Source organism: Thunnus thynnus, chromosome 20 (assembly GCF_963924715.1).
Source record: "Thunnus thynnus chromosome 20, fThuThy2.1, whole genome shotgun sequence".
Classification (NCBI taxonomy): Eukaryota; Metazoa; Chordata; class Actinopteri; order Scombriformes; family Scombridae; genus Thunnus; species Thunnus thynnus.
The window spans coordinates 3,270,889-3,293,481 of record NC_089536.1 but is presented as its reverse complement, the minus strand read 5'-3'; the positions used below and the strand labels follow the sequence as shown (position 1 = coordinate 3,293,481).

General features: G+C 41.5%; 1 protein-coding gene across 1 annotated transcript in view; it reads right to left on the bottom strand.

The window, feature by feature from the left end:
• Positions 1–22,293, bottom strand: part of waplb (WAPL cohesin release factor b) — a 37,032-nt gene extending 14,739 nt beyond the window's left edge. Inside the window, exons 1-11 of the mRNA XM_067575763.1 lie at positions 21,976–22,293; positions 20,024–20,532; positions 14,281–15,019; positions 11,806–12,218; positions 9,041–9,165; positions 2,390–2,485; positions 2,072–2,242; positions 1,343–1,479; positions 1,149–1,260; positions 693–938; positions 20–131 (exon numbers count right to left, since the gene is read on the bottom strand). Coding sequence (XP_067431864.1) covers positions 20–131; positions 693–938; positions 1,149–1,260; positions 1,343–1,479; positions 2,072–2,242; positions 2,390–2,485; positions 9,041–9,165; positions 11,806–12,218; positions 14,281–15,019; positions 20,024–20,510 — 2,638 coding nt within the window. The 5' untranslated portion in view covers positions 20,511–20,532; positions 21,976–22,293. The remainder of the gene's footprint in view (positions 1–19; positions 132–692; positions 939–1,148; positions 1,261–1,342; positions 1,480–2,071; positions 2,243–2,389; positions 2,486–9,040; positions 9,166–11,805; positions 12,219–14,280; positions 15,020–20,023; positions 20,533–21,975) is intronic.
• Between the last annotated feature and the right edge of the window lie 300 nt (positions 22,294–22,593).

The following is a 22,593-nucleotide window of genomic DNA, read 5'->3' as shown; positions in this document are numbered from 1 at the left end:
GACATCTTTAATGTATAACCTTTATCTACTATGTGGTCCAGTCCTCCCAGTAGCCGGAGCTCCTCTTTGAACCAGTCTCCTGCTCGCTTCGAAGTCAGAGACAGTAACGTCTCCATGGCTAAATGACCCGTCTAGAGAAAGAGAAGAGAGGGGGAAAAAAATGTCAACTAACAACTCAGCTAAACAGGTTACATCTCAGTCTTTCAGTCCCCAGTTATTTTATGATGTATTGTGATTGTGCAGAAGTTGTTTTCTGTGATAGATTTCTGCCTGTGTGACTGCTGAACGTTGGTGTAAAATGGCAGCTCTAGCAAGAAGCACTTTGATTCTGAGACCGAGGACAAAACCTGATATTCACTGTTGGGGTTAAAGATCGCTAAAAGCTCCAGTGGAGCTGCTAGAAATATCTGGATTCACTGTGGGTGGCTGTGAGTCACCCTGACTGAAGAGCTGCTGAAAGAATATCATTAGTCAGAGGTTTCAGCGGAGAGGAGTAAAAGTCTAAATGCTGTTTCAAAGCTTTTCCACCCCAATAATAAAGCAGTTCAGCAGAAAAAACACAGAGTACATGAAATTAAAACGATCTGACGTCTTGAATATTCACACAAAACATCGACTGTCGGCAAATTCCCTCTTAAAAAAAAAACCAAAACAGCAGCATCGGTTTGAAAATAGGATGAACTTTCTGTTACCGTTATGTTCTGCAGGTCCAGGTGCTTGTTGTGCACGGTGTCACACAGCTTCCTGATCTTCTCCTTCATCTTGGCGATCTCCCTGGCGCTCAGCTGACTGGTGGAGTCTATCACGGCCCCGCCCGACTGGTCCTGGTCCAGCTCCAGCAGCCGGATCATCAGGTCCAGACAGGAGCGGTCCAGATCCATGTTCAGCCGGTCTCTGCTGAGGATGTACATCAGAGACGCCGTACACAGAGCCAGGTTCTGCAGAGAAGAGAGAATACATTTATTAAAAGTCAATAAATTGATTAAAATAAAAGGTAAGTTTTCTTAAAACTTACTTAAAGCTTATTTTATTTAGTTTAATTCTAGCGTACGAGCTCTCAGAGTTGTGTCATTCCTAAATGAGCTTACGATTTATAGATATTGTTTTTAAGAATACGACCCCCTCCCATCTGACTGTCAGATCCTCACCGGGTGTTGTGGGGCGTCGTTGAGTGTTTTGAAGACCTGAGCCACCTTCCCTCTGGCTCTGAGGTGCATCCTGAAGCTGGGCATGGCACATCGCGTAGCCAAGCTGATCACACTGGGAGACACAAACACACAAACATGTTCAAGCATGTCGGCGTCATGCAAGCGGCGCTTCGTTCCTTCCAGCAGGTTCTTACCTAAGGCAGCGTGTGTTGAGAGGCTGTCCGCTCTTCAGACCGGTAGCCAGATACTCAAAGTCATCAGTGAACTCCTGGTTCTCTCCGAACTCCACCACGTCGTTGAAGTGCTTCACATGCTGGACGACTGTATACAACTGAAAAAACAACAAGGGCGGGGGGTTAGGACTGCAACTAACAGTTATTTTTATTACTGAATAATCTGCTAATTACTTTCTCGTCTGTCAGAAAATAGTGGGAAAATGTCCATCACTATTTCCCACAGGCCAAAGTGACATATTTATATTACCTGTTTCATCTAACCAACAGTTAGAAACCCTAAAATATTCAGTTAATTATCATATACATCACCAGTCACCTTCCCATTCACTTGAATTAGAAACTGCTCCCAAACCTTTGACTGGTAGTGTATGACAGAAAAAAGCATTAAATCCTAACCGTTGAGAAGCTGAAAACCAGTAAATATTATGCATTTATGCTAGAAATTGATCCATTAGCATTATGATTATCATGGTTTTAATAATAGTTAGTTGAGAGTGACTGGAAATTTGGGCGAGGGGACGAACAACAAACTGCAACAAAGGTCCGGTTGGATTTGAACCTGGGATGTTACAATAACGTGTAATAAACCACCAGGACGCCTTAATATGTTTTTCCTTAAGTTTAGACCAGGCGTCATTAGTATGTAGTGGCATACAGCTTCAAGGTGAGTGACAAATATTTGTGTACCTCTTTGTGCTCTTTGCGGCATTTGAGTGTGGTGACGGTGTCCTGGTAGGGGTCTGTAGGGACGGTGACACACTTGGTGACCTTGGGAGGAGGTGGAGGAGCCTTAAAAACGCCGTTGTCCTTCTGAGCGTCGGAGGGCTCCTTACTCGACCCTCCTGCTGAGACCGCCGCCTGGAGGGAGAGAGGAGGGTTGATGGGAAACAGGAAAAAAAACATACTGTGTCAGATATATGATTTTTGCTCATGAAGCATTTGAAGATGTGTTTTATATTGAGATTGTTTGATGGAAAAGAAAAGTTCGTGTCATTTTGTACTTACAGGAGCTGTCTGTGATCGTGAGAGGAAAGACGGAGGAGGCTCCTCCTCGCTGTCCAACGTCCAGTGTCTGGCGTTGTACACGGCTTTGGTGGGAGACTGCAACATGAACACACACACACACAAAACCAGATTAACATCTCTGAAACTGGAAGCATGAATGTTCATGTCAAGTTTAACCACCTTGTTGATTTTTGCTTTCTGTTTGTCTGCTAACAAGGTCGTTATGTTAAGGACCTCTACTGGGTTACATTTATGTAAACAGCTCTTCACTTCTTTTTAATGATGTATGTAGTTTTGTGAAGCATCCTTGACTCAATTTTTATGCTGATTACATGTCTCTTATTTCCCAGCAGCTTCTTAGTCTTCATCTTATTTTTACTCTCTAATGTGAAGACTAAAAACTTCTTCCCCAGGACACGTCGAATGAGATTCAGCATTTGGATTAATTAAAAATGTTTAAGAGTTCGATCAAACCTGCAGATGAAGACTTCTTGTTGCAGTATCCTTCAGTGTTAATGCACCGTCTCAAACAGTTAACCCTCACAGTGAGAAGGCATCACAACTACATGTTGTTCACTTTGAAATAAGACCCCAAAACATGTCGCTGGGGTCGCATCTAATGATTATTTTCATTATCGATTTCACCAATAACATGTCAGAAGGTTTTTTAAATCCTCATCACAATTTAAATTCTTGTTTGTTTGACCAACAGTCCAAAATCCGAAAACATTTAGTTTAATAAAATAGAAGAAAATATTCACATTTGAAGTTGACGCAGTGAATTTTTGCTTAAAAAAAAAAGACATAAGCACTTAATTGTTGCGTTTTTTTGTCAATTGATTAATCAATTTATTGACAAATAATTCCAGCTCTACATGTTGCCTTTTATTTTTTTTAACTCTACATGTGTCCATTTTGTTAAAAGATTTTAAAAAGTTTATGTTTTTGATTGCACATGCTGAAGGGCTCCTGTGTTCCTCCTGTCAATAACGTCAACATTAAAATAGATCCAAAAATTCATTTGTTCATTCAGTTCAGTATTTTCTTATGAACTTTGACAAGAATAAGAAGAGTTAAAAGATAAAAAGACAAATCAGGACGGTGATGAAAACAGATGTGGGAAAAAAAAAGAGGAGAAATACGAGAATAAAAGGAGAAAAAGAAAGTAAAAGGAGGTAAAACGAAGGAAAAACAGGATAACTAGATGCACATTAAGCTGGTGAGAGTCCTCCGCCAGCACTGATCAAACAGCAGGATACACACTTAAAAACAAATAAATACACCCTCCCACACCACCGTCCTCCCCTCATGCTTTCATCCTTGGCTCGTCTCTTGTCCTCTTTGTGTATTTTTGCCAAACCTGTGGTTGGCGGTTGCCGGGGCATTCATGATGAAAAAACAAAAGAGGGAACGAGGGAAGGACGAGAAGAGAGAGAGAGAGAAAGAAAAGAGTTGGCTGTAGAGTGAAGTAGTGAGGGAGGTGTGGAGGAAGAGGGGGGGGGGAGGGGTTAATAAGCAGAGACAAAAGGGGAGTTTGGGGATGAGCTTTGCTGTGTTGGAACATCAACACACCGAATTAAAGCCTCCTACAGTAATCTGAATGACACAGACGGACACCTACCCCACCCGCCCCGCCCACCTGCCGCTAAGCAGCATGGGAGAGAAGAGAGCGAGAGAGAGAGGGAAGGTGGGCGAGAGCGGCTGTGTTCCTGCTGTGAAGAAAAAAAAAGGAGTACTGTTTTGGCATTGCGGGGCAGGTCTGTTTTAGTCCTATTACTCAGGTGCATCAGTTTATTTAGTTTTGGTACAGCTGCTTGTGTTCAGAAATCATTCACCATTTGAGAAGTTCAGCCTCTTTTTACATCCAAAAAATACTGTTTTTGTATCAGTACCGAATATCAGGTAGCACAGTATCCAGGAAATAGCCTTATCCCAGGTTCAGATTACATGATATTTTCATCCAATAAGATGTTTCTGATTGTAGAGTCATTGATTCTTCTTGCGACTTGGCCGAGAGACATGACAGACTCTACGCTGGCACCCGACCAATCGTAGCTTCCCGTCTTTCACGACCCGCGTGATGTCGTAGAGAAGAAGAGGCCAGAGACCGACTTCCAGGAACAACAAGAATGTAAACGAACGATGGTGTCCAAAGCAGTGTGTATGATACTGGCTGTCCGGTTGCCATAGCGCCATGAACCTTTCCTCTGTTTCACAGAGCCGCTCCGACGACATCATTCCTCTTTCGTGTCGTTCTGCACAGAGGAGCGCTCTCTGCACCTACTGGTCAACGTCACAGAAGTTAATGTTGTTGCTGGAAGTTGTCATATGAAGCAAGAGATGGGTAAAAAAATCCTGACATTCTAGTTTATTTTCAGGACGTCATGAGCGTCCCAGATGCAGGGTTGGTTGTCGTCTAGCACACAGGGTTTAACAATTGATTGCCCAACTCGACGCCCATTTTTGGTCCTGACGCCTCACATCTGTCAGGTTGGTATTGTGTAGTCTGAACCTGGCGTAAGTCAAGAGATACTCGCATGATGGACAGATGAATAACAAAAAAGTTTTCTTCCTCTCTTTCCTTGAGAGCTGACAAAATAATACAAAAAATCAACGGTACAACAGGGAAAACAGTGACACTGGAAGTCTGGAGAGGGTCATTGTTATGGATGTAATAACTGCTCGTCCCAAACACACCCAACACCATCTCTTAAATATGGATGAGTCCGTCTGTGCGCTGTCATTATGGTAACATCTAATATCTGGCAGCATCTTCGGGCAGAATAACCTAACAGCACTGAGGCTCCACCACCGCCAACGCACAGTTTACTGTAATTGAGGCAGAGTTTTGACGACTCCTCCGTAGGCCGGTCACTTCCGAGGGGGTTTTGTTTTTATAATGAACTCAACTCTCAAATATGTTAACTGAAGGTGGATGGAGTGAGAGAGCTACTGTAGAAAGTATATTAATGTTATTCAGAGAGGTCGAAAGTAAATACGAAGTGATTGAGAGGAAGCGATGGAGATGAAGAGGAGAGCACATTATTCAAGCAAGAGGGAGGGAAGTTATTGCGAGAGTCAGGGAATGAAACCAGAGAACCAGAGTACATTAAGTACATTATGTTCCTATGGGCGACGTGTCTGCTAATTCTCTTACTGCTGGGCCACAACGGGGGCAGACGCAGAGGAAATTAACTTTATACTTTAGCACTTCAAAAGTTCCCTGCAGGCGCTGAGAAAGAGAGAACTTCAGAATAAAGTTATCTCTGCCTCGGCTGGAAAAAAAATGTAAAAAAAAATCAAAGGAGTACGCACAAGGTAAGATGAGCAGTGAGGTGAGAGCACTCAACAAACTCTCCTGATATTTAGTATCTGAATCCATTAAAAGGATGTACAGATCTGATACGCTGAATGAGAATCAGTGCAGATACTGAACACAGTTTCTTTGTCAATGACATTATAAAAATTCAGTTTCTGCACCGTCGGTTACTTTGACTGGAAGCCGCTGACTCAGTGGCCTCATGTTACCTTACATAAAAACAATTCCAACGCAGTGGCAGATCTGGGGAAAATGATATTGATCTGTACGCAGTATTGGCAGGAACTGAAGTGGTATAACAATGTGAATCAACAGAGCGTGAGGTTGGATCGGTGTATCATTGAATAAAAAGCACCTTATACGTCATCAAATGTGGATCTTGTGGCAGAAATGACGCTGTCTATCATTCATAGATTAAACCTTTAATTAGAGGATCTTTACGGGTATATTTTAATGTGTTTTGTTCAGCTCAGCCTGCGAGTGTTGTTGAACTTCTCTCAACAGTGCGGGCATTTCACCGCGCAGAGCGACTGCGTGCTGACAACCGGAGCAAAAACATGCAACTTTGCTCTGATGTTATCAGATCCGTGATCTGTAAATTTGCAAAACATTCATGTAGCGGCGTCAGATCATATCAGCCGTTTCTCATTGGGCGTTAATTTCGTGAGTAACGTGATGACAGGTCAAAACAAAACTGTCGCATTTCATGTCTGTACTTGAACCTCCACTGTGCAACATCACCGACTCCACAAGAGTGTTTCTGTCGTTCTGTAAAAAACACTCAGCATTCACATTTTGTTTCATTTTGTTCTGTATTGTGAAGTGCACCCACATGACCCAGATGCAATCTGCTCAATATTTAAGCAACAACAATGACTCAACTTCCTCAGTTTGGAACGAACCCACACGAAGAATGCCAGCAGATGCTGACTGACAGTGATTGGCTGATAGATTGGGTCTCATATGAGTTAGTTGAACATTCAGGTGCTTTAAAAAAAAGGGTAAGCTACGAATTCAAATGTTTAAGTTCAGATTCAGATTTTTTTAGTTGTGTTAACTGCCTGGCCTAAACTTTATAATTATCCTTCTAGATGTTCCCAATTTGATTCTATAAACCCTCCAAAAACCAAAGTGCATTTATTTGCAAAATATAATCATCTCATCCAGCAGCAAAATCTATTTGAAAAGAAAAAAAAGTAATATGAAGACTAATATACACACCGGAGGGAGCGACTTATGTGTGAATTACTACTCGCAGAAAATTCTGAACCGCATCTACAAAACTAATTTCAATTCAGAAATTATTCTAATTACAAGCGCAATCATACATCACTGCTCCCAACAAAGTTAAAACACTTTAAACTAACGAGAACGTGTTTAACAAGCAGCTGTGATGAAGAGAGAGGCCTCGTGGAGCTCGTTACGACCGACTCCACAATCGGCACTGAGGTCTAATTAACAAACACCTCTACAGCGGAAGAGCTAAATCAAATGAGCAGCTCGATCCAAGTTTTTCCACCTGATGTAAGGTTTTAATTGCAGTGAGGTTTCACATGTGAGAGATAAATATAGCCTCAAGTAGGAAACGCTGATAATTATTAAAAAAGTTAACTTAAGACTCGCACATCCGTTGGTCTGGATTTCAGACATTGATCTCTCTGCTATAAAAAGCCACCACGGCGCTTATGAAATCAATAGTCTGATATCCAGTGAGCCCAGTCTGAGAGCCGGGGAGCGACAGGCCATTAGCACGCTGATAAATAAAAGAGAAGCAGTTCGGAGATGTTCAAAGTCGACTCGATATACCCCCCCCATCCAGCCATGAATAAACCAGAGCTGAACTCCTCTGCTCTGCCCCCACACACACACACACGCGCACACATACACACACACACACACACACACACACACACAAACGCACACACACACTCAGCACTGAGTCATACAGGGCGTAGGTGGACAGTCCCATACACACACAGGTACATGTAGAAGTCTTCTGTAATGTAACGAAGGAATGTTTTACAGTTGGCGATTGACAAGTGCACATGCATATAATGACCTAGATGTGCCCTCACACTGAGAGATTGTTCCATGTTTTCCTGTTTATTTGATCTCACTATGATTTATTGTTGATGATTGCTTCAGTCAGAAGGCTCAGCTCAAGTTTTACATGTTTATCCGGTTTAGTTGTTGTATTTGGAGCATTTTCATCTACTACCTAGACCACAAGGGTTTTACAAAGTGCTTTTGAAAGGGTGGTAAAATTTAAGTTGTTTGTTAGTGGTTACTTTTGTTTGTTTGTGAAGGAGACGCCAGGCAGAGTTGACCGACACAAATAAAATCTAAACGTGTAGGAACTGCTGAGGAGATCTGTTAAACGGGGTCATCGAATGTTAGTTACTCTTTACTACTTCCATCTGTAAAATGAAATGAAAGGTTGGTAATTGTGTTGTAACTGAAAATCGACTCGTTCCTATCAAACTGGTTTATTTTTCTGTCTGACTGTGAAGATTTAACAAATGTTAAACAATTATCATCTCAGGTTTTTACTGTGCAAAAAATGTCTAAAAGTACTTAAAAATCAAAAACTGTATAACATGTTTTAAAGGATCAGTCTGGTGTTATTCTATATTTTTCTTATTGGCAACAAATCTCATAAAAACACCAAAACTGAACACTTTGTTAATCAGTGTTGCACAACTTCTGACTTCTCTAACCTGTCTGTGTTCCTACTGAAGACATGAAGCTTTGAAAAATGGCTCACAAGCATAACTGCATGTTTAAAAAAAAAAAAAAAAAAAAACTGTAGTTTTTAGAAAACGTTACTCAAACAGGAGCAAATAGTGCTCTTGCTGGGGACTATTTTCAGTGGCGGATTAATCTACAGTGCAGCAGTGTGGCTCATTGATGTGTTTTTGAATAGTTTTCGGACAACAATGGAGGTCTACAGCACAGAGGAATAAGATATATCAAGTTACATACACAATATTTGTTAGTAGAGCAGTTCATTTCTTGATTTTGTTCTTTCAGAAAAAATAACACCAGTACCACCAGTCTTAGATTAATCTGGTCAAATATGGCAATAAAGACAATCTGATAGTCTGTCAGTGTTTTCGCAGCACTAGTTTTTCTTTCACTTCCTACTGAGACATCCACAGCATATCCAGGGATTTTTAAGAAGAGACATTTCAAAGCTCTTTCACACCCCCAGAGTGAGAGGATGTGACATGAACTCTTAGCCAACACTTACCAGTCATCCATGCAGTGAACACCAGCCAGCCGTCATGTGACCCGGCTGCGATGTGTGTGTGTGTGTGTGAATGTGGACTAACCTTCTTGTGTGCGCTGAAGATCCTCCGGAAGGAATCGGGGTTCTTCTCGGCCGGTTTGCCCTGAGGCGGCCTCCTGGGAACCCCGGCTACCACCCTGAGACCTTCCTCCGAGAAGTCCAGGACGTCTGTGGACAAACCAGTCAGACAGTCAATCAAGCTGAATGGAAATCTTTACTACGCTGGGATTATTGGTCTCATTTACTTTGGAATAACAGTAGAAGAGCTGCTGTGTGGGCATTACTGACATCTATCTATTATATTTTATAGAGCGGTTGTCTTTCTCTCCTAAACTGATATCCTACAAGACATTTGAAGACGTCACCATGGTCTCTAAGAAATTATAAACAGGCTTTTTTTTCCCTTTTTTTTTTACCATTTTCTGATTTTTTAAGGACAAAATGATTAATTGATTAATCGAGAAAAGAACTGCCAGGTTAAACTATAATGAAAATGATTGTTAGTTGCAGCCCTACTTGCTATTCTTAAAAAGAAATTAAAGATCTATCTTTTTAATCTGGCCAATAATTTGGGTAATTGAACTTTGTCAACATTTTCAGCCTAACATTAGTTTTAACCCTGTTAATAAAGCACTTTGGGCCACATCATTGCATCAAAAGGCACAAATAAAGTTATGATCATTATTACCTGCTCAACTGTTCTGTTTTATCTGGAGGTGCTGTATCTGTATCTAATATTAAGGAAGGGATTTGGTTGTAAATAATAAAAACAAAACATTAAGTATCGATTAGATCCTGAATGCAGACACTTTGTGATTTTTAAATGGAAATGGTATGAAATTGATTTGTTTGTGTCTTTATTTTGGGATCTAGACAGTTATTTAGTTGTTTTAAGGAGTCTTAAGTTGTCTGTGCTCATGGTTGTTGCCTATCTATCTTCCAGTGAGGCTTTTTCCTAGTTAAATAAAGGTCATCTGTATTTGTCAGCGTTTTCAGTTTATATTCGGTGGTCTCGTTTAGACCAGATAAACACCACTCACTGTCCCTTCACACACTGATTGGCTGTTGAGGACAAGCTGAGAGGAGATAAGGAAGGAGATAGTGTTTGTTAGTGTTGTCAGGACACCGTGCTCTGTGTGTGTGTGAGTGTGTGAGCGTGTGTGGGACGATGGGTACATAGCGTACCCTGGTATGGGGGTAAAAACAGAGCAGTGTATATTCCTGTTGGTGTGGGTGTTGGGTGCTTGCGTACACATAAACAGTACAAACAGAAGATGACCTCCAGCTTCCTCTGATATGAGGCCTCATACTAGTAACCTTTTACACAAAACCCTGTCAGACTCTTGTGTCCAGCATCCTAAACGAACCATGTCAAGATCAGGATTGGACCTCGGTTTGTGGTTCGAGAGCATCTCAGAGAATCTGAATCCTTTTGAATCCCCCATCATGTCTAATTAGGTTTCTATATTCATAAGAAGCTGCATTTATAAATAACTAAAACTTGGCCGTGTAAAAACATTACAGCTCTGAGTAGCTACAACGTGAAAATGAAATGTTTAATCTGTATCCAACACTGAAAGAACAGCTTAGTCTGACTTTTACTTCTTATCTTTTATGACCTACTTTCTGTAAATATAGAAGATCCCTCTGCACTACTATCAAAATATTAAAATGATACGCATAAAAGTTTAATTTGGAGATTCTCCTGAAATCTGATGTGACTCAGCTAGATTCTCCTCCAGAGAAAAGTCATCACTCTGCTGCTCTTGTTGAACTACAAGAACAACTCAGGTTTATAGAACGGTGTTACAGAGAGACGTTTCAAAATACACATTAACCAACACCAACAGTAACAGAATTAATGTTAATTAGCTTCAGGCAGTTGATACAATCTGCTGCCAGTGATGTTTGTCATTTTAACCAGTAAAAGCAACACTACGGGTCAGCTAATATGGGAAGCTAGTTGAATGTTTTCTACATTGTTCTTTGCTAATAAAAAAAAAAAAGAAGCAGAGATAAAGAGTTTGACACATTTGTTAACATATCCAGGTATTTTGTGGAGCCAGCTATCAGAACCAAACCCTAACACTGGACCTGTATGTTCTAGTCGTGTTCCTCTCGGCTGAGTGTGTGTTGTGCTTTTTACGGTTCACTGACAGAAACTTCCACCGCTGACCAGAAAGCCTGACAGTGCCTGTCATAGAGTAACATGAGCCCCCTCAGGAGCTAACATGATTTCAGTTAATGACAGACTTTATCATTTAATTGACTACACCATGAGCAGTTTAACACAAACTCAAAATTCCTTCAGTTTCCAAACTCACCTGAGCTAACTGACGGGGGGAAATATCTTTAAAATGAGCAAACAGCATGTTGTGGGAGAGACATGAGCCTTTTTGATTTTCATTCTAAGAGATAATTAAATGTGATTACAGTTTCTATTATACTGCTGTCATTAAGACAAGACGTGCTATAGCAGGGGAGAGACTAAATGCTCTTGTCATGCATGCTTATCCAGTATGCCTTCTGTAAAGCCCCGCCACTACTCTGCCTCTGATTGGCTCTGACCCTGATCTTTTTATCCTAACCATGTCACTCTTGTGCCTAAACCTAATAAATCAGCCGTCGGGTATCTTAGTCAGAACGTCTCTCCCCTCTATAGCAGACATACATGGTGAAATGGGTTTTTATTCATGAGTAATCAGAGTGTCCCTAAAACCTTCTGTGTTCTTTAGGTTGTATTATTATATTATAGAAAGAGTGTGTGCGTGTGTGTGTGTGTGTGTGTGTGTGTGTGTGTGTGCTAACCTGTTCTTATCCTGTTATCCTGCCTCTCAGAGTTCTTCTTGTTCTCCTTGGCTGTCGGTCTTTCTCGACTCTCCAGCCTCTCGAGCCTCTCGAGCCTCTCCAGCCTCTCGAAACTCTCGAACCTCTCCATGGGATCCGGTGAGTCGTTGGTCGGTGTTTCTTCCACGGTCATCGCCGGGATCGCCTTGGCGACAGCGGCCTTCTTGGTCTTCCTCCTGTCTTTAAAGCCGTCGCCGTCATCGTCGGCGCCGTCGCTGTCGCTCATGTCGTCGAAGCCGAAGTATTTGATCTTGTAACTGGAGCCGCCGTCCACGTTGTCGGAGCTGTTCTCCTCCTGATGGGTGTCTGCGTCTTCGAAACCAAACAGGTCCAGCTTACTGTCCTTCTTTGATTTGGGCTGGGTCTGCCTGAACCTGCAGAGACGACAAAGACAAACAAAAAAAAGTCAAAATTTAAGTCAGACATCTTTTACAACTTTTAGAAATGTAGGAATCAATTTAAAAATCATGCACTCAGGTTGATGTCTAAGCTTGTCAAGTGCATTCAAGTGTAAGTGTATTCAGCATTAACAAACCTGCCAAATATGAATTAATGTTTACACGAGATTCTTCCCTGTAGAAGAGACTAATCTATAAATTTCATCCCAGGTAATGAAAAAACACAAAAGGCCAAATATATGAACGTGTATGGAGGTTTGAACACTGAAATGAAACAATGTTTTAACCTGAACGTCATGCTGAGAGATGAAAATATGTCAAAAGAAATGTGTGAAATGAAAAGCTCCAAAAATGGATTTTCACAAAATGATAATCTGTATCTATGAGAAAACTCATATCTGCAAATGTTCAAATCATTTGCTTCACTGATCTGGTTTTTATCAAACTTCTACGATAAAATTTAACTACTTGACATACAGCTTTCCATTTTGTTTCCAATCAAGTAGCTTTAAAGTTGATTAAATCTGATTCCACACTGTCTGATGTCAATGTACTCATCTCTCTTCACTAAAGCTACATGATGTTTACACTGAGTGAAAACATCATGTGTCTTCTGTGTTTTATGGCTGCATCAAATGTAAATATTCTACATGTTCTGTGCATCATTTCAGACACATTTTCCCAAATTTCAGCCAGACATATTTGATGATTTTGGACACTTTGGGATCTCTGCTAGAATTTAAAATGAGATCTTGTGGGTTTGAATCAAGCTTTTTAAGGGGTTACAACAATAGTAAAAAGGTGCTAACTGCACCTGTGAGGTGCTCACGGTTGTACTTGCAGTGTTTTGAGTTTTAAATGCTAACGTGCTCATAATGATAGCGCTAAAATGAAATGAGAGTGTCTCATAATATGAAATTATGTACAAATGTTTGTGCCAATCCATCTTGTAAAAGTTGAAATATTTCAGTGGAAGTTAAAGCTTTGACCTGCTGGTGCTGATGGCTGAAAAGTCATTAGGATTCATCATCTGAGGACTGTGGATGTCAGTACAAGCTTTCACAGCAATTCAAGCAATATTTGTTGAGATATTTCAGTCTAGACCAAACTGATGGACTGACCGACCAACTGACTACAGACCAACATACTGACATCCCTAAAACCACACTGAAACCTAATTAGATAACCAGAAACTAAACAATAACTAGCTAAAATCAAGCTCAGTAAAAAAAAAAAAAAAAAAGAAATCAAATTTGAATTATTAAAAATAATGGACAAATTAAAGCCTTAATGTTGGCACATGTTTCGGGTCATGATCAATGTTCAAATTACTTTCATTCAACAAAATAAAAGTGAAAAACTGCTGCAAACTGTCTCACTTCCTGGGCCAGTTCCCGGTTTCGCCAGTGTGGTCCAGTGTACGAGCTGAAACCTGTTTGATTTTATGCAAACTGACTAAACCGGCATTTGTCATAATGAAACTTCTAAGTGTCTCACACAGAGGCTCTGACACTGACGGGGCCAATCTGGAGGAGGTAAGCTGACTCGGGCTAACAGAGCATCTCACCGATGACCCGAATAAACCGGGCTGGGCTGCTTACAGCTTCCAGCAGCCTGAGAGCAGCTTGTGTTTTGAAAACAACCCTGGATACAAAGCCTGCATGGTGGCTAGCAGCTAGATAGCATGCATTGCTAGCATTGTTTGAATAGCATAGCTGTGTGTATCCGCATTGTTTTCTAGCTGTTAAACCGGAAACATGGCGGCTACACAAAGCACCCTTACGCAAGAAGAAAAGTCAACTTGAATGGTTGTTGTGAGAAATAAAAACACAACGTGTCACACTCTCATTCATGGACTCTCATTATGTTCCACTCAGGAGCGGCTGAGTCACGAGTGACACCTTGTGGTGATATTCAGTATTACCAGTCCGGTATTTGGCTTAACATTAAACCGGTTTGACATTTTGTTTGTACATCCACCCAACCCTAACCTGAAACGTTTCAGAAAGGGTCAACCCTGCCAGCTGTGTTGATCTACCTCGTGTTCTGTTGTTCCGTCTTCTTCCGCTGCCATCCCGCCTCTCCTAGCTCTGTCGTACTGCCCGAACCGGCACTACTGCTACCACTAGAGGGCGCCGCATCGCTGCTAAACTCCTCCACCCCTCGGTCCTGGATGGTGACGTTACACATCGACACGGAAGAGGGGTGAAGCACTGTGTAGTCTCTCGTCCTGCCCCGTCCCCCTCCACCGCCTGTCGTCTTATTACTGCCGTCAGACGTGGATTTGGGAAGATCTGCACCAAAAACAGTGCTGGCAAAGGCGCTGGAGTCCGAGGCCTTGCCTTTGTTTGGCCTCCTGTACGTCCGACAGTTAGTGTTTCTTACAAGTGACGAGGAGGAGGAGGAGGTCTGGGAGTAGTCTGACGTCTCAACAAGGAAGTCCGAGTCACCCCCTAGGTCCTCGCTCTCGCTGGGGCTCTGGAGCCGTGGAGGAGAGGGGGGCTTCTGATGTCGGTTCTGCACCAGGTCACAGCTGCCTGCAGCGACGCCCGCTGTAGCCCACGAGAGCGTGGGGGCCGGGTTACGAGGTTCCTGGCTGGGCGAGGGTGGACGGAGACCCATGATAGCATCCCAGTTGTCATAGGTGGACTCAGCCTTGGAACCCGTCTTCAGGGTGGTGGTCTGGGCCAGGGGCATCCTGTCACTCTCAGAGGCGTTTTGGTACCACGAGTAGCTGTGCTGGTTCTCCGACAAAGAGGAACTCTGCTGAGGCTTCCCTGGTAAAAAAAAAAAAAAAAGGAAAACAGACTCAGAATCAAAACTGACAAATACTTTAAAATAATAAACTGGTAGCAAAAGTGGATGTTTTTATTAAATTTATACTTTTTAAGACATCAGTTCTTGTTAATTAGTATGAAAAACATGAATGTGTGTACAACTAGTCAGATTTGTCTCAGAAAAAAAAACATCACAACTACAATTACTGAGCTCTGAAACAACAATAATAAAAATAAGACATTAAAATGGAATTTACGACTTCAAGAGGGATTTCAATACAAACCCACAGGATCACAAACAAAGACAATATAGACTATGTAGATTTTTTTTTTTTTAATTAACTGCTCGGCCTAAACGAATGTCAGAAAATGGAGGGAAAACACACATCAACAAGTTTCCAAAGCTCAATTTGACTTCATCAAAATGTCTTGTTTTGTCCGACCAACTGTCAAAAACTCAAAGATGATAAAATGATAAAAATAATACAATAATAATATTGAGGGGAAAAAAAAAAACAGTAAATTGTGGCACGTGAGAAGCTGGAACCAGAGAATGTTTTGTTGATCGTCTACATTAATCATTTCAGCACGTAAACAATAAATTACCCTCTGGATGCACCTGACTTACTGTGTTGGGAACCGATCTGAACAAAAGGTGGACAATTTAGCAATAAAGAGGGAAAAAGACATCAGGTTCATAAGCAGAACCGTCATACAACACACTGTATTTTATTAGTATTATTGTATGTGTTTGCTGAGACAAACCTGAACTGAAAACTGAAACATATCTGCCCAACGTTTTCCAAATTGTTCTCTTTAAAATAAAAAAAAAAAAAAAGATAACTACTGAACAGTGGAGTAGCAACCTGCAACCTGAAAAATACTCAGTGTGCCCCCGATGTGGCTTATGGTTAACACAGGAAGATGCTGAACATAATGTTTGCACCATTTCAGAAATCACCTTTACTCACTGAATACAGGTCACACACACACACACACACACACACACACACACACACACACACACACAGCTGGAACTGCTACCAAGCTTCATATCAAACGCTTATTTTTTTCCAGTTGATGTAATTCGTTAAGAAAATCAAAAAAGCGGGTCACTGGCCAGGACAACACACAGCAGCACTCTGGTTCTTAGCACCCCAGTGGCCATTTCTGCCTTCACAGAAAACAAAAACGAGGGACAACACCGGACTCGTTACCCTGAGCGATGACAGGAAGTTGCATCACAATGTAACATCAAGGTATATCTGTATCTTTTCTACACGAGAGATGTGGTTTTTTTCCTCTGAAGGCTTTGTTGTGGGGTAGAAGTGCAACAAATCTGCAAAGTAGGACGTTTTCACTACTTCACCCTCTTCCATGGGCTGCTGATAAGAAAAACTGTTTTTGACTGTAGTTTTTTTCTACCAGGCTGCAAGGATTAGTCGATTCATCTTTTAGTTGTCAACTATTAAATTAAATCAGCAACTATTTTGATAATCGATTAATTGTTTTGAGCCATTTTAAAAAGGGAAAAATGTTAAGTTTTCTCTGATTGGTCGGGACAAAACAACACTTTTTTTGTTGCATCTTTAGCTTTGGGAAACAGTGTTAATATAGTTTTGATATTTTTTTACCATTTTCTGACATTTTATGGACCAAACAACTCAGAGATTAATCGAGAAATCAATTGACAGACTAATAGATGATGAAAATAATCATTAGGTGCAGCCTTAATCTTCAGGTATATTCATATTTATCATATTCACTCCCTGGATCGACATATCACAGCTACTGTACATTAACTGCATATCTTGCACGTTGATCTTTCTCTAATCAGATTATTATCATCTTGTCTCTGGTTTTGGGTCCAACTGAGCTTTTTAGAAAATTAGCTCTGTTAGAAACTTGCAACGTCTAAGCTGATCGATCCTTATCGACAACCGTACTGAAAGTCAGGCTTTCAGCTGACTCTCACATCCAGAGAAGATGGCGACACACTTTGGCTGCAGTTGGAGGGGAGGAGGGTATGATGGTTTAGTCCTGGACTGATGAGCTTCCACACTGGAAGGCCCCTTTGAGAATTAGTCTAATCCTAAAATATATTCCCAAAAACGGCCACAGACTGCAGGACAGACCATTGTAAAACATCCACCACCCACTCTGTCAGCCCCCCCCCCCTAACAACCACAGTAGGAAACCATTTTAATACAGTTTTACAGATTTAATGGTTTCCTCCTGCATTTAGATCAGAGTGCCAGTCTGTAACTGTGATCAAGAAGTTGTGTGCAGGATTTGGACAGCCTCTCTTCATACCCATCAGGAATTAAATACTGAAGCAGTTTAGAATCAGCAGCAGTGCTTAAGAGTCGTGCTCCACCTGAGAAATGTCACTGAAATCAAGGCAAAGTGACTGTGGCTGTTTTAAACCAGCGTGGCTCTGCCATCATATCATTAACTAAACTGGCTGGTTTGCTTTGTGTTGCTCTGTGTGTTCTCTCGCTCTCAGCACTGCATGAGGAAATGGTTACAGTGTTTTAAAGTAGGACAATGAGGTGATTCTGACAGCTAGCGTATCCGGAGTAAACAGACTGAGGATCAGAAATAGATCTGGCTTTGGCCGATCACAAAAATGGCCGGACTGGATTGGCCTCAATCTCGACCGTGCTGATTTTCTCAGGATTTTCCTTCATGCAGATTATAGTGTGGAAAATCGGTTTGTTCTAATTTAACTTCAAAACATCATGTAAGATGTTGGATTCTGAAACACAAATTCTGATTTATCAGAACAAAGCAAGCATACGATGTCAAATTAATTGTAAATGAAGCGTGATATGAACTCATTGCTCAATAAAATCACTGCTCTTAATTATATTTGTACATTCTGTGGACTTGATTAGAGATCAGATAGAAAATAAAGAAATGAATACAAAGACAAGGATCAGAGAGAAAAGGCTGAGATAGCAGCTTTATGTATCTCAGCCACTGCTGCATCACACAACTCAAGAATGTAGCTGTATGTAGAGCAGCTGGGTAATATAATGATATAGAACGCGATAGCTTAAAGGGGACCGATTATGATCTATATTTTTATTCTGGGTCTCCACTAGAGTAGCTTTGCATGATTCAAAACACTCCTTATTTATCTTCTACTGGCTCTTTATGCAGCTCCTCAGTTCAGCCTCTGTCTGAAACGGGTCGTTTTAGTTCCTGTCTCTTTAAGGCCCCGCCTCCTGATGAGCCCACTCTGTTCTGATTGGTCAGCTTCAGGAAGCTGCGTCACAGCCGACTCCCGGCTGCTTGGGAGGCTACGTGAACAAACCATGAAACAAACTAGTAGGATTTCACTTCTTTTTCTCGTTCTTTACTCAAAATGTCAAACTTCTCAGACACATCCGTACCTGTTTGAGCCAGAATCCGATCCGAAATATGCGAGTGAACAACACAAATAACGCATGGAAAACCTTAGCAACAACCTTAGCAACCAAGGCTAAAGAACGGACGGTTGTTTACAGGCACGCCCGACAATCTGACGTCAGCGTGTCAGCGAGGTAGAAAAAAAAAACACTACGCACTAAGCATTCACAGCAGGTTGAAGACCTCGCTTTTGCCTGGCAGGGAGCATTTCTACATACGTTTAACTCAAGTTTTGGAACTAGAATCCGACATCATGACAGTATATAAATAACAGAGAACCACAAAAAGCATGATAGGTCCCCTTTAATTTAGATTTTTCTCAGGTTGAATCTAATTTTATTTTCTGTTCTAGCTGAGTAAAAGGATGCGTTTCTAAAAATCTTCTTGAATATCAATCTGAAAGTAGCAACAGTCGGCTCTGCGGCAGTGGCACATTTTATCGAAGAGTTATTTGGTCGAGGATTGTCATATTTACTGAGTCAATATTGCCTGGCCTTAGTAAGCAAATAACACAGTGTTTCAGTTGAACGTTGGTGTCGCGCTGGCTTCCCTTCAACTTGGCTCAGTGTCCCAACACTGTGAAAACGTCACTCTAAGCCGGAGTGCTCACTGAGGCACAGCTTGTTGTTGGGAGTCAGTTGGAGTGGCTCGCGTCTCTGGCAGGTGGCCAGCAGCGGTCACGGAAAGCTGAGGACAAGTCAAGCTGAAAGCGACGACACTGACAGCGACCGGCTGTGAGCAGAGAAACGGGGAAACCAAATTTCTCCCGATGCTGCTCGGTCGAAAAAGGAAAACTCTGAAATCTAAAACTAAAGCACTTATGGAGACAATAAGCAGGTAACAACTGTTCTTGAAGCTTTAAATGATTACTGATCTCATACAAAGCAGCAGAGAAACGCAGCACTGCAACTGTCGTGTTCAGAGTTGAGCAGTACGTTAGGACGCCTGCTCTGGTGACCCTCACTGCAGACGCATGGAAACCCAGAGGAGAGTAAGCACTGGTGATCCTTTGAAATCCATCAGAAGATTTACAATGCTTTATTTCTCTGTAGGAGTTTTGTTTTGAATAAAAAAGAAAATGTGTGTGGTGAACACAAGCCTCCGGATGCAGCAAGACTGAGCCTTTGTATCAGTCCATCTACATTTGTTTTTAGTTCCTTTTGAATGAAAAGCAGGACTCATGACGCGATCATCCTGCCCAGATGTGGTTATATTTTGATGGATAACTTAGAGGAGCCTTTCAGAGTTGGCGTCTGTTCAGCCAGCTTATCAAAAGATATTCAAAAACAAACAGAGGAAGACAACATCATATTTCAGCTTGTTCAGTGACAGGCAGAGTCACCGCACCGTAAGAATATTTCATGTTTCATTCTAATGTTTTAAATTAATATAGAGTTCCTATTTAAAAACAGGAAGCAAGTTGCTTTACAAAACTACAACAGCTGTCATAATGACTTCAACCTCACCATTTTTTTTATATAAATCTACAGTGAATAGAATTATTTTGACATTTTATACTAAACAATCAAAATAGATGCAGTTTCTATTTGCTGATCAATCCAAACTTAAAGGTTTCAAACTCTGTGTTACCTATGCTAGCACTGCTGCTGTTGAAGAACTGGGCTGTGTCCTCCACCATCCTGGACTGGTTCCTGTCACTGCCCAGCCACGGCACTCCTTGAGCGGATGCCATTGCGTGGATTCCTCCCTGGAGACTGGACCTGCTCCCCGTGTCCAGAGAGACACCTGGCCTTTCCGCTTGGGGAGGTTCTGCTGAGGACGGTTTGGCGGGAGACGACTTGCTGCCACTGCGAGAAGACACCGGCTTGGATTCCTCATCGCTGTCGAACCCAAAGGGATCCTCCAAGCCGTCGCCGCACGGACGGGGCCTCTTGTAAACCTCCAGGACAGAGTCGTTTTTGGGAGCGCCGGCGCGCTTGGATCCCACCTTGGCCTTGTAGGTGGTGTCACCCCATTTGGTGCTGAGGGTGCCCCTCTTGGTGGACAGAACTTCGTCAAACTTGGACGTGCCCTCTCCTCCCTTGCGGCTGTAGGTTTTACCAAATCTGGATGTCATTGTTGCATCTGGGTCATATTCTCTGAGACAAGAAGACGAGGGAGGAGAAGAAACATTATATAAATTTAGAGTGGGTAAGAAATATTTAAATGATTGACTGTGATGTGAATATGATTCCCCACATTAACCTTTGTATTGAATTTTGCACAAGAACTATATATCTTTTAGATTTATAAGCTGAACAGCAGCAGGCAGTGTCATATTAACAAATCAGATGATTAAAAGGACAGGTTTACAATTTGTAAGTCCATCTTAAAACAACAGTCAGGAGCCCAAATGATCATTGAAACATGTTTTTCTTGCTGTAATCATTCCTCCTGTTCGTACTGACCATTAGAAGATCCCTTCATAAAGCACTTATAATGGAAGTGATGGAGGACAAAATCCACAGTCCTCCTTCTGTGCATAAAATGTATTTAAAAGTTTATCTGAAGCTAATATGAAGTTTCAGCATCCAAATGAGTCAAATCAAGTAGATATCTTTCAACGTTACAGTCTTTTTAGTGCCAAAGTTCCTCTTTTTGTTACTATACTTCCACCGCAGCTCAACAGGGAAACACTGTCCGAGGAAACACAAAATTTGATGCTAAAAAGACTGTAAATGTGTCAGATATCCACTTGATATGACTAACTCAGACTGCTGAAGTCTCATATAAGCTTCACGTCAACTTTTAAATGCATTTTTGCACAAAATGACTGTGAGGACACACTGTGGATTTTGGCCCCCATCACTTACACTGAAAACACATTTGAACGGGATCTTTTAATTGCCAGTATGAACAGGAGGCATTATTACAGCATGGAAAACCTCTTTCACTGTTCATATGGACACCTGACTGTTGTTTTAAAACACACTTGAAAAATTGTGAATATACCCTTTAACTGCTACTAATGACTTTAATAAATATTAGTCCACATAAGATCGGCCTCTAGAGATTTCTGCTCGAAAGAAACCCATAAAATGTTTACAATATTTAAATCTACATTTTATTATATTGTTACTAAAGAAGCAGCGTAGATGGGTGTGAGTAGTTTTAACATCTTTCGAAACAGTTCCTCAGCCAGTTACTCTGACAAAACAAGGCTAACATGAGCTAATCTGATGGAGCTAAGATGCTGCTATTAGTGCTGACAGGATGCTAGCCGAAGAATTGATGGAAACACAACTAAAACACGCTGGTGGAGGTGACACAAATCAAGCAGTTTATCAATGTCATTGCGTAAAACGTAAAATTTAAATTACGTATAAATATAACACGTTTATGTAAGTTATTGTCATCGTTAGCTCGAGTGTTAGCCGTTAGCATTAGCAAGAAGCTCAACACAGAAGACAGGAGCCGTCACGCTAACGGCTAACAATAACAGCAAACTGACATCTTTATCGTGCCACCACGAAAAAAAACACACAGAGAGACCGATTTCTGCTGGTAAATTAACACTGAATGGTGTCAGGATTTCGACTTACTTGGTGAGCTAAAGGGCTGAGCTGCACAAAACACACTCCGGAGCCGAAACAGCCGTTAAACTCGCGCAGGAGCCCGGGCCTGCTTCCCTGATCCAAGCTGCCCTGCACAGTATAAACAAGGCCGAAAACACACCGACAGCGGTAAATTGGCCGTTTAGAAACACAACGGAGAAAACCGCGGACCGGGATTGTCAATAATAGATGTGGTTTATAACCCCATTCAGCGAAATCTGCTCCTATTTTCAAGCTAAATCGCACTCGATTGTCTCCTCCGGGTTACGACGAAGGCTTCCATAATTGGACTCCCCCGCTGCGTCAAGCTCACCACCGACAGCAGGACGTAACCGGAACCTACTTCATCTATCCTGTAAGAATAAAAGGTTAACTTGAACATATAAAAAAAATACATTTTAGCTGAGCCAAGATGGTGCATTTCGATATGCTAATATCCGCAGTAAAATGTGGATTTAATACAAACCACTTAATCTAAACATGTTTCGATAAATTTTCTTGCTGGGTTTTATGAATTTTGGCAGTGTGGTTTTTCGTCAAGTTTTATTTTGAAGCGTAAAACCGGAGTTTCTAATATGTAATATTTCTACCTTCACATTTGTGGTT